The sequence below is a fragment of the Equus asinus genome, chromosome X (genome assembly GCF_041296235.1).
Source record: "Equus asinus isolate D_3611 breed Donkey chromosome X, EquAss-T2T_v2, whole genome shotgun sequence".
NCBI classification, from domain to species: Eukaryota; Metazoa; Chordata; class Mammalia; order Perissodactyla; family Equidae; genus Equus; species Equus asinus.
Window position 1 is genome coordinate 105,377,713 of NC_091820.1, and position 12,907 is coordinate 105,390,619.

General features: G+C 44.9%; 1 protein-coding gene across 3 annotated transcripts in view; it reads right to left on the bottom strand.

The window, feature by feature from the left end:
• AMOT (angiomotin) overlaps window positions 1-12,907 on the bottom strand; it is a 61,806-nt gene that overhangs the window by 33,382 nt on the left and 15,517 nt on the right. For all 3 annotated transcript variants that reach the window (XM_014862990.3, XM_014862992.3, XM_044763322.2), the window contains 3 exons: window positions 11,086-12,019; window positions 4,214-4,727; window positions 392-536 (listed from right to left, as the gene is read on the bottom strand). In XM_014862990.3, the coding sequence (XP_014718476.1) occupies window positions 392-536; window positions 4,214-4,727; window positions 11,086-11,957 (1,531 nt within the window). In that variant the 5' untranslated portion in view covers window positions 11,958-12,019. The remainder of the gene's footprint in view (window positions 1-391; window positions 537-4,213; window positions 4,728-11,085; window positions 12,020-12,907) is intronic.

Consider the following 12,907-nt stretch of genomic DNA (forward strand, 5'->3'; position numbering starts at 1 on the left):
TTCTTACCATCTTCTATATTATCACAAGGTAAAAGTACAACGAGGGAGTCCTAGAAACAATGGAGGATATCACTATTTCAAGCTTACACAGCCAAAATACAGTCCTCTGAGAAACCTATAAGGGAAGAGAGGCAGCATGGATTGTGGGGGCAGGCCACGGGAGTCCAGGAGTCCCAGGAGGGGTGCTGTGTGATTAACACATCAGCTCATCCCACTTTGCTTAGGCAAGCTTGGGACTAAGTACTACTGCAGTTACGAAAACTTAGCCTGGTCTGTGCCCTGCAATTTACTGACCATACGGTGGGCTGGACAAGCCCTAAGAGCCTCGATGTATACTTCTTAACCTTTCCCTTCACCATTTTGGCAGATGCTTCAGAAGTGATTCCCTCACCTCTCAGATCCCTGTTGAAGTCATGCATCCTCCGAATCTCGCCCTCGAGCTTGTTTCTCATGGCTTTCTCCAGGGCCTCTCTTTTGGAGGATGACTTCACGAGGTTCTCATACGCCTCTGAGACACGCTGGATTTCTGTCTCCACCTGGACCAAAAAAAAAGAAAGATAGCAATGATGACAGAAAATTGATGGGGAAAATGGTCTGAAAACATATATGCAAATCCTTAATGATAGCTTCTCCCAGGGCTTTATAGATGGCCAGGAGGCAAGCATAACACAGTCAGATGAGAAAAGGTTCCCGGGAGGATTTCTAAATTCAATCTTAAGCTCAGTAATTAACTCACAGGGTCATGAGATTTCCTCAGGTTAAAAACAAATACAGTTTCTGCCTTCAGAGAAGGTGGTAGGAGAGAATAAATACCTTAAGTATAGTTATAAATGATTTTCATTTCTGAGTAAGAATTTTCTTAATTTTGAAAGTATTAATAATAATGTATACAGTATATAGATAACATTATTCCAGAGCATCCAAAGGGATTTCACGTTTATTTCAATTCACCCTGATATCTGCCTTCACAAGGATACCTCCCCCCATTTTAACAAAAAGAAGAGTTAAATTGCCTTTTCTGAGAATAAGTCAGTGGCAGAGGCGAACCCTAAAAATTCTAAGCCTCAGCCTTACGTAGCAGTTCATTTCAATTTAACAAACATTTACCGAGGGCCAGATATTTACAAGAACTCTTTAAAACACCGTAGGGTGTATAAAAATGAAGGAGTGCATTCTGGTTGCTTGCAAGGGGCATTCAATCTAATCAAGTGAAAGAATATAGGGAAAGATACTTTATTAAGAAAAGTAGGAATAGTGCTATAAAATGCAGGGGAGGAAGAGGTTATTCCTGGTTGGGGGTGAGGGGAGAAGAGAGAAATTTCATGGAGGAGGCAGCATTTAGAGTCAGATCCTGAAAGCTGGGTCAGATTTCAATGAGCAGAGGTGAGGGGAAGGGTATTCTATTCTAAGTGAGCGAATGCATTCCCACGATGACCAGTAGTCTTGTTTGGCTGGACACTGTGGAGTACACAGAGGGAAGCCGGTGAAATCTGGCTGCAAAGATAGACTGGAGTCAGATCATAAAAGGGCTTTAATACCAGGTATTTGGACTCTATCCTGTAGTCAGTAGGAAGCCAGTACAGATTTTTGAACCGAAATTCATGATCAGAGCTGTATTTTATGACACCCCTGCAAACCTTGTAAAATAGAAAAAGCCACAAAACCTCAAAGAGAAAGGGTCTTGCCCCAAATCAGCCCAAATCAGGAAGAAAACAAGAAACTAGATGCCAGAGTTCTTCTGTAATCCATATAGCTTCGTTGCACATACAATAACCACAGAGAGATTTGCATATAATTTGTATAAGACAAATAAACCCCATGATCTATTAAACAATTTTCAAATTAAATTTGACTCCTGCAACCATTCGGCATTCCTTCTCAGTTTTCCACTATCCTCCTTAACAAAGCTCAGGGTACTTTGCGGGGGGGGGGGGGGGGGGGGGGGAACGTCAGGCCCCCAGTAGGAGACCGGAGGAATGGTAGGGATATCAAACAACTCAGATTCCACCTGCCCCAGCTCCAGAATTATGCCTGAGGCAGGGCTGCCTGCAAACAAATGAGGCTAATACCACAGAAAAGAGCAGACTTGCGAGTGTTTTTCTTCTTGCAGATGGCACCAAGATAGCAGCACAGAAGGTGAAAACTGGTGAATGGCATTTAGAGACAAGATCTGCAAGGCCTGAGCCTGAGAAAGCTTTTGCATGAAATTCAAGTGGTGGGTAGAGAAAATAAACATTTGCACTTGAAAGACCAGGCTTGGTGTTGGTCTGCTCTGGGCTGCATTTAGAGCACAAGGCTTTTCAGTTCTCCACACAATGCCATACCTGGAAGGCAGTCCCTTTACTCAAGTTGTTCAGAGTACTATTTCAAGATGTCATACCAATCCTTTCCCTACCCCCTGTGTAGATACTGTACCCTCCAAAAGGGCAAGTTGTACATCCATCAACAGGACCTTTCAGGAAAAGAAATCACAGAAAGGCATATCCACTGGCTTGGTCTCAGTGGTGGTGGGGTAGGGGAGAGGAAGGGTGGTGGTGGGTTTCCAGACTTATTCTGTCAACTAATTCCCCTCATGAGCCTCAGGCCTTCTTATTTTTTCCAGCACCAGCTGATATCTACCTCATTCTCCTCACTTTCCTTTTCCTCTTCTAATCTACCTGTGCCTCTGAGCCACTGCAGCCTTGGGTGGCCTTCACTTCTCCCAACACTCAAGCTGTGCCAATTACACTTGGCTTAGGCATCTTTCCCCATACTGGAGGACAAACAACAACACAAATCCTATTCTGCTCCTCTTCCCTGTCACCACCCTCCTCTTCCAAAAAAAAAAAAAATCACCATGGATCCTGTGGAAAAAAGCCAATATAATATCTGGGTTCATCCTTTGGTGATTGCATCAAAGATAGGGTAGAGGGCATCCTGAACAGGGAGTCTAGGGAGGCATGTCAGCTGTTAAACCTAATCAGCCAAACTGGGCCAGTCTGCTTCTGGTGTGTGAGTATGATTAATTTATTGCACCAATGTGAAGGGGGGTATAAGTTAATAAGAGAGGAGGCAGAAAATTTTAAATTGAGGGAAAAACCAGGGAGAAACAATTCTCACTCAGCCCCAACAACCTGCATCCAGATTGGGGAACACTGAGGGGGAGCATTTTTGCTACATAAAAATACTTAGCTGATAGTAAGCTCTCCTCTCCCCTTTAGAACCCAGATCTGGCATTTACAAATTCTCAGCTTCATTCAGGCCCCTGAAATTTCCACTCCTGGGTGTCTCCTAAGGACAGAGCTGCTGAACAATACCAGGTAACCTCCTCTCCCTCCCCGACCTTCACGGTCACCTCCCTAAACAGTTCGCATTGTCTTGTCAGAAGATCAAACCACATGAGCTCCAGATTGACAAAAGCTGCAAAGAGGCTGCCAAAGGCATAACCCTATTCACCAACAGCCACTGGAAGCCAAGAGCTAAGGTTCCTAGCTCAGGGCACTCAAGAGCTGCAGGAGACAGGAGGGGCCCAGGGAAGAACTGAACTGGGTACATACACTCTTTTTTCTACTTCCTCAGCCTAGGGATATCACCTGTCACCCAGCTGTAGTGCTAAGCCCCTCCTGCACCCCACACACACCAGAGAAAGAGCAGATGTAGAACTTGAACTGGGAAGAACCAAAGCAAGAAAGGGGAAAAGGAAAGAATGTTGAAAAAGAGTTACTATGAGAACTCCCACCCAGCAAAGTACTCGAAGCCCTTTCCAGAACAAGGCAGGGCAAGATCTAACTTCAGTGGTGAGATTCTTCTAGGAACTATGGTTCTTTATTTAAGATTCAAATTCAGGATTTGGGAAAATATAATCAAGATCAAAAGTCTTTAAGCTGCTAGGTCCTTCACCTACACAGACACTGACATCTTGACTTAATGAAGAAGCTTCTCTACCTTTGGAATTCTAAACCGATCAATTCAGTTTTCTTTAGGGCTATGGTATCTGGGAAAACTGTACAAATATGTTTTTTTCTCCTCACATAAATGTAAAATGTTACTTCTCTGAGAAAGACAGGAAGAAGGCTTTTCCAAAGTTTGATCCATATCTAACCTTCAGATATAAGAATCCTAAAGACCTGCCCATAAGTCCTGCAGGCACCGGCAAGTGGAGACTGTAATTTACATCAATATTAAGCAAATAAGATTTAAAGGAGACTCTAATACCCCAAAACAGGGGCCTCACCTTCTGCAGTCTCGCCACCTTCTCGTAGCATCCTTCCAACTCCTGCCGCAAGTTTCGATTCTCATCTGAGAGAATCTCAACCATCTGCTGGGCTCTGGAAACAATGGCAAAAGGGTCTGCTGGCATTGGCTGATAAGAAGCAGATGACTGCTGAGCCCGAGGCATAGCTGAATAGGCTTCTCCTGGCTGCTGCGGCTGTGGCTGCGGCTGCTGCTGCTGCTGGTGATGGTGGTGGTGTTGCTGCTGCTGCTGCTGCTGCTGACTCAGGCCAGGCTGGGTGAGACGGTAATGATCTCCCTGGTGAGCCTGGTTAGGAAGGAAATGCTGCTGCGGCCTAGGCAGGTGAGCTGAGTGGTCTCCTTGGTTAGGAACCAAGGAGTGTTGGGCAGGTGACAATCTAGTGGACGGTGGAGACTGCAGCAAGGTCAAGGAACCCCCAGATGTGAGGGAAGAAGTAGGGCTGTGAGGCTGAGAGTTCCTGGCTGACAACGGCAATGAGATGTCCTGCGTTGGCCTGTAAAACATGGAAGGCATACTCAGGTTAAGCTCTCTCTGAAGGTACTGGGGAAGAAGGGCACAAGAAAGTGAGACAAGGAGGCTTCCACTGCCCATAGGACACCTGCAAAATGGAGGGCCAGCAGGGTTAGACTACAGGATCTCTGCAAAGACCTCTACAGTCCTTTCCCGGCCTGACCTTCTGTGACTGCCTGACAGACAGAAGCGTGATCCCATGGAAGACTGAACCAGAATCTCAAAGGTCGCTTTGTGAAAATTTAAGTGATGTATGTCTGTGCACCCATTGCTCAAGTCTAAGCCTTGTAAATGAGTCTTCTACAAAGTAATTTTCACCTCATTATTCTAAACTAAACCTCTTCTAACATTCTCTATGTGGGCCAGCACACGTAAAGAGTCAAATTTAGAAACTAGATTCCACTTGTCCAGAAGGAAACAGCAAACTGCAGTCAAAACCATCCCTTATCTTGCTATCTGCAGCTCTTAGATGATTCACATATTCACAAAAAATTACTTGAGGATATGTAGATATTTACTACATTAGAGACACCAAATAATTATTGTTGATTACAGTTATTAGTAATTGAATGATGCCTATGAGCAGCAATAATATCAAGACTTGGAGAGGATTACAGTCAACACTATCATACTATTTTTGATGTACTGAATCACAAAATGTAAGAACTGGAAAGACTTTAAAGAAATAATTTAGTCCAACACTGTCATTGGACAGAGGGAAAACAGGTCCAGAGAGGGGAAGCAATCTGCTAAATATTACAAAGTGAGTTGTGGCAGTGCCAGCGTAGAATCCTTGTTTCCCAATTCCCATTTTCGGGCTCTTTCCGCTACCATAATGCACTGATTTGCACACACTGATATTCAGATTCCCAGACCATTGCTTATAGAAAGTTCCAGAAAGAGAAGTTTGCTATATTGTTTAATGTGGCTTCACCATTTTTGTACCTAATATACCAGACTATTAGCCATTAAGGGAAACACTCACAGTGTGTGAATGGATGGATCACTTCTACCATCACCACTACCTGGAAGAAGATCTGTCAGTATACACTGAAGACAAAAGCTTGTTCACCCCCAGCCCATGCCCAGCTAACCTCATTTACTCCCACATCCCATGGATGCTTGTCCTACAGTTGATACTTCTCAATCCAGGGAAGACAGATGGCTAAGAGAATGGGATTTGGATCCCAACAGAGTTTGGAGACATTTTTCTACTGCTTACTAGCTGTGTAACCTTGCTCAAGTTACTTAATCTGCGTGAGCCTCTTTCAGTTGCTCCTGAGGTCACAAATGAATTACAAAAATACTGGCTCTTCTCATTTTTGTGCTCAGTAGGAATTACAAAGAGTCTCTTATCTACCTCCCAGTGAGATAGGTTGACCCTGTTAGTGACTTTACTTATGGGATAGCCATTTAATCTTTGCACTAAATTGCATAAAATTCATGGTGAAACTGGGACAAATCACCAGAAGGAATTGACTTTTAACTGGCATTCCAGATGCTAAAGCACATCCTTCTCACACCATACTCCAGTTATCATTATTGTTCATTTACCTGTCCCTACAAGAGATCCTCACTATCAGGGCTTTTTTACAACCACAAAATCATTCCAAACACTTGCTCATGGATACCCAGTAACCCAGGGCCAGAGCCCTCAAACCTGCTCAGTCTCTAGGTTGTCTCTCAGCCCTATTGATGCCTCTGATGTACCCACATTCTTCCAATTTCATACATGTCACTATAAATAATTGCTGAATATTGAGTTTGAAAATTGCAAACTATTTGTGGACAGAAGAATTTACATCGTTATCATGATTACAACTGGAAAGTTGCTACCATACATAACCTTTCTTTTCAAGAGCTCAAAGTACCCAATCAAAAGCTGGGGATCTGTTTATAAACTTATTTGGGGAAGAGCCTTTCCCCATTTTCCATACTGTGGATCTTCAATGTCCTCAGAGGTAAAACTGACTATGTGATGCTCTCTTTCCTCTTTGAGTAAGAGCTATTATAATTTACATATATATATATATAAACTCTAGAGTTAAAATATAATATCCTGGGATTTGTTGGGGCTTTTGGATATTCTGGGCATAAAAGAGGAGCTTAAATTTCATGTTCTCCAATCCAGCTCTCAAAATTTAGGGGAAAAAATGACCATATTAACCTTCATCTTCGTTGCCAGAATTTGGAAACCCAAGGCCTTGGAGGTGTTCTCTTTTAAAGACTGAAGGCCCAGTTCTGAACTGGGCTTTCTCCCCGCAGCTCCCCTTTGCCCCATCATCAACCCCAGGCTTCTCTCTCAAACAGACCAGCCACTGGCCTCCCTCCTGCCTAGAGGCTGAGCAGCCCCACCATGCCCTGGACAGAACATAGCCTCCCAGGGGCCTCAGAAAAGAGGAGATCACAAAGTCTCCGGAAGGAGGTCTCCAGAGTCAGATAAGCCCAGGACAGCAGTGGCCCTGGCCATCACTCTGGGCTCTGCCTGGAGGTAAGTGGAGACAAAGCAACTGCTCCTGGGGCTCCCCAGGCTGGAAAAGGAAGCAGATTTCAGTGCACTGTGATGTTGGGAAAACCAAGGCAGTCCATCCCTGGCAGGTTTGCAAACACAAAGCAAGGCTTGGGCAGCTGCAAAACGAGAGAAAGCCCTCCAGCCAACGAACTCCATCTGGGCTCCTGCATCCACCCACCAAAAAAAGCAGGACAGTATTAATACTGGAGGGAAGTTCTCCCTGAGAGGAAGGGACTGAGGAACGGCAGAAGTTGGGAAGGGCTGGGAGGATGCCAGAGGATGCAAAAACACACTCAAGACTAAATAATGATAAAAGTAATAGTAATAACAAAGGTGGCAGCTGGGTAAGCGGCATACTCCGCAGGTCCTTCCACTGCACAGCAGCAGGAATCGCTCCCAACTGACACATTAACCAGGAACAACAAGCCGCCTGCAGACAATAGAATCACATGATCCCATGGAAGCCCTGACCTGCCTCCCTGCCCCTTCCCTCCCCTCATCCTGCTCCTTCCTAAGACAACCTGGGCCCGTGGTGCCCTGCGGAAAAGGGGATATGGCATACATACAGGACAGAGGCCAATGACCAAAATCAGTATCCCTGCCAAAGCCGGGGGAACTCCCTCCCAGAGGCAACTTGTGAGGACACAAAGGGAAAGCAAAAGGCGGTCCATCCAGCTGACACAGCACCTTCCACCCTGCCACCTCACTGACTGGGAGCCCCCGCCCTTCCCAACCACATACCCACCTACCCAACTGCCTCCCCGACACACACACTACACACTCCTGGTCCATACATGTGCAAGCCCACACACGCACACTCTCACCAGAGCAGGTGCCACCAACAGCCTGGATCTCAATTTATTCTCCCCACAGAAACTGTGCTTTTCCCAGGCTCTGTAATGGTGAATCTGTGAATCCTGGAGAGGGCTGCAAATTCCTGATTGTTTCTCTTGCACAACCAGCTCTGCTCTGAACTACAGAGTTAGGTCACCCTTAGATTCCACTAAACAATGATTTCAAGAAACCTCAGATCTGGGCACGATTTCAACAATTGAAAGGAGGTGGCTGCTTTACAAACGGAAAGGATTTAATTTTTTAAAGCAGTTGATAAATGTCTAAACCCCAGATGCAGAAAAGGCTTAGCACTTAGAAAGACAAAGATTCAGAAAAAAGATTCACTTCTTCAGATGGCTTGGCCTTGTTTCCCATCTGGAGTTTTGGGCATTCAGGATATTTATTTTTTAAGTGGGGAAGATATAAGTGGCATAGGGTAGATGAAGTAATAAAAAGATTGTTTATAACATTTTGTTCATTTTAACAGCAAATCTCTAACATTTTATTGCACCTCTAAAGGCAAACAAAAGTTTTGTGAACAGCAATTTGTTCAAAGACCTTGCTTTGCATCCTGATCTGTAATCTGTGGATTAAGAACTAAGAATTTAGTCTTCTAATTCTTTGGTACTAGCAGCAGTTACTTGGAAAGGTACTCACAAACTGTCTAGTTAGTTGGTTAAAGGAAATAAAGGAGGAAAAATGTGTCACCACCTAAAAGAGGTACACTTCTGGAAAGCAGTTCAACTACCTCCCCTTGCCAGTAATTTGTCAACAGGTGCCACTCCCTCAGCCCAGGCCCTGCAAAAATTTTGCTGCCAGAATTTGTCTGATGCAGACCCAAACTTCACTCAGAGCATCTTCTGATTAGGACCGTTTTAGGGTTGGTTATTCATCGAGCATATCAAGCAGCCTATTCCTCTCCCACTGAGAGAAAAAAAAAAAAAACGGAGCAAACCTGTATACTAAAATACTGTTCAAGAGAGGGTAATCAGCATTTGGGGATTGCTACTGCCTTGGGAGATAGGAATAGAGATCCACAGATAATGCAGGACGGAGGAGAAAATACAAATATCTTCCTGTAAAATATACACAGCTAAATTTCTCTGATGGTTTAATCAGTATGGGAAGAAAAAAGATCCCTCTTTGGGCTCCTTATTATTTATTTAGGCAGATCAAAGGGCTTTTCCATCTAGCTTCAAACACTGTGGGAGTCATTTCAGATCACAAACAATACTGGTGAATGAGTTCTGAAAATAGCTTTCCTGGGAAGGCGGGCCATGTGCTGAGCGGGGCTTTGGATTTTGCTCCACACCCCAGCCAACACTCCCCTCCCACAAGGCAACAGACGTCAGCCCATCCACGTACGGGAGGGAGTCCCACAGACTCTTCCATGCTGATGGGAAGAGCAAAATAAAACCCCCAGCTTCATTGACATTTTGCTGGCTTGGATGGGTTTCCACTAAGCTAAGCAATCCAACAGACCGGCCCCTCCCTGGGTCTTCCGTTTCATTGGGCAGATGGGAATCGGATTCTTGCTCTCATTTAAACTGGAAGGGCCCTGTCCCTTACCCCATTTCCTGTTCCAAGCGACTTATCAGAACTTAGGCTCCTGCCTTGTGAAAGCTGCACAGAAGAGGTTGAAAAAGGTTAGGAAACCAACCTGGGTCAAGGAAAAAAAATCCTAAACTGGCAAAGTTAGGGGTGGAGCCCAAAGTGAATTGCCTCTGGCTAAATAAACAGGACCTGGAAGGGGGAAAAAATGAAATACCAGGAAACACCAGGTGCATTCTCTTACCTTCACCCTACTCCACCCCCTGACTGCCTTCTCCCCTGAGTCACCAGTAAACTTCAAGCCAAGAAGCTCTTCCCCAAATGAGTGAGAAGGGGACAGGAGGCAAAGAGTTAGACATCAAAGAGGTTACAGGCCTAGTGTGGGCGCCACCTATGGAAAAAGGCCACCCTATGTCCAGGGACTTCAAACCTCATGGCCACCCATAAGTACCCAGGGTAAGAGGGCAGGAATACCACACATAACTGCCATCACTGTTGCCCACAATTAAAACCTTTGCTCTGCCCCATATGCTGAAATACCACTAATCAGAGACATGGCCCCAACAGTAACAACAGGAACAATAAAGAAAATCATGGAATCATAAGGTCAGGTTGATACTGCAAAGGGACAGTGGACCCTTGAATAATTCAGAAGTATATTTAGGAACAACTGAATATATAAAACAGTCCTCCTAGACTAATGGCAAGTGGTACAGAAGTCGTAGAAATAATTTTCCTTCTGTATTTTAGCATCTGACCAAAACTTCTATATATGATACGAATTTAACTCAGATGTTTAAAAATGTGACAGGCACCGAACTCTCTAAGAAGAAACTCTCTAAGAAGAAAGATGAAACAGTCCAGACTTCATGAACTGCAAGGAAGTACAAGGCAAGTAATATTCTGAACCTGTACATACACAGTTTCTCCCACAGTAATATCAGGGTGTTTGTTCAGTGTCCGAAAGAATAACAGTAATTCTGCGGAGAGATTTGTTCACAAAAATAAGTGATGAGAGTTTTGTGGAGGGGAACAAATGGAAGTGATAGGATATTCCGGATTAAAGTCCAAAATAATTTGCTTCTGCCCCTCAAGGAAGGGCTTAATAACTCACAAGAAGAGGAACGCTGACCCTTCCTGCAATAATCCTAGGAGGCAGGACAGCAAATAGCTGCTCAAATCCAGACTCGTGCTCCTGTTCATCCACTAGGCAGCTGAAGCCATGCTCAACCTTTAAAGTCAAGGGAATGTTAATATAGTGCTAATTATGGCTGAAGAGGCTAGAAATTCAGGTTGGCAGAAAATTCACTAAGCCGGGACCAGCCATGCATTGCAGAGTTTGTTACACCAAACACCTGCCCATTCCTTCTTTTAAGATTCCCAACACAGAGCAGAAGCTGGTTGGGGATGAGGTCAGGAAATGACAGAAAGGGAATTCTCTTACCTGGCTGCTCCATACTCAGGGGGATGCTGATACCTCATCAGTTGCCCCTCTGTTCTCCCTGGCTGGTTCAGACGATGCTCACTATAGAAGTGCCCTGGCTCTTGGGGCTTGCACACTACAGACTGGGGTGGCATGCCCTTGAAAGGATATTCTGGTGGGGGGCCTCGGTGTTCCATGCCCTTCAGGCTATGCTGGCTGGGAGGTGGCCCTTGGGCCTTGTAGAATTCACTGGAACTGGTAGGATTCTTGTAGAGGTCATTGGGTTGTGGTGGGGAGAGGGGAGCGCTGGTAACAGGTGGATGGGCCTTAACTCCACTGGTGGCCAGTGACATCTGCATTAGTCGTTCACTCAAGGAGCGGACATGTCCTTGCTTAAGGTCTCTGAGTCCTTCATCCTGGTGCATCTTCCCAGGATTGAGCCGCTGAACTGATGGGCGTCCCTCGGTCCTCATCTTCTGGTTGGTGACTCCAGTGACGTAGAAGGCAGCTCCAACACTGGCATGCTGTTGGCCCCGAAAGTACTGGGACTGGACCTTGGCTTCTTCATAGGTTGGGAGTTCTTCATTATTCTGCATTCGAGGGGAAAGCTGCTTCTCCATGATGATGTTTTCTGACTGGATTTCCTGCCCCTGGGGTTCTTGTCGAGCAGCATGAGCCACAAGCTGTTGGTGGTGGTCTTGGGGACTCAACACATCATTCTGAGGGCCTGGGTTCCCACTGCCACTGGGGAAAGGAGGGCCATTCCCTGTGGCTTGCTGGTGAATGGCAAGCAGGTTGCGATTCTCATTAGGATTGCCATACCGAAGCTGCTCTTGTAGAAGACGCTGCAATACCGTGGTTCCTCCACTTGGCTGTTCTTCAGAATTTCTCATCTCTATTGCTGGTGGTGCCTTGTGAAGAGAGAGAGAAATTGGGCACCTGGGCTGCCCTTGACCTGGGAAGGGGAAACAGGAAGCTTAACACTCAGTTGATGGATAAATCATTCCTCTAAGGGGCAAGAAAATGGGTATTTGGGGGTGAGGATTCCATTGGAGAAACAAAGTAATGAATTGAATCTAGAATTAATAGGTTAATTCTTGGCGACTCCTGGCTCTAGCATTGACATGATGAGGAACTTGGAGGCGTAAGAGCTCTCTGTTTCCTCTTTCACCTTTAGTATGGGTTAAATATTCAATCTTGACTTAAATCCTAAGAGGACTGGGGAAGCCTGGAACAGTCAAGTAGAGTAATCAGAGTGTAATTTTCCTAGGTCCTTACTCACAAAGTTCATCTTTCTGTATTCTATTTAAATGAAAAATCCACTGTTAATGGCTGTGGCACTGGGGGCAGGACAGTGGGGAGAAGTTACCCTATAGACGGATCTGTAAAGCAGTTCAGCACGTCAAGGGAGCTACAAAGTGCCAAATAATAATTAAAATCAACAAAAGGTGAAGAGAGCTTGGCTTGCACCAGATATGAATGACCCCTCCTTGATGCAAATCTTTTTCTCTGATCTCATAAAACTCTGAAACAAATCTTTTCCCCAAAAAAATCCATTTTGTATTGTCTGTTTTGGATGCTCCTTGGCTTAATAAGAGAAGGGCTTGGGATAATTGTTATTGACAAAGTTTCTCTTTCAGCCATCCAGGAATAGTCATTGAGATTTTGTTGTTGTTTGTGTAAAAGGAGATTAAAGGGGAGGCCCTTGTTCATTTGAAGTGTGCCTCTGACAGCTTTTAGAAATTGAAAAATAAAAAGGTCATCTTTTGGAAAAGGGTATCATGATCATATCCCAACCACCACCACCATCACTAATTCTTCTTAAGGAAGTAATATGAGTTGA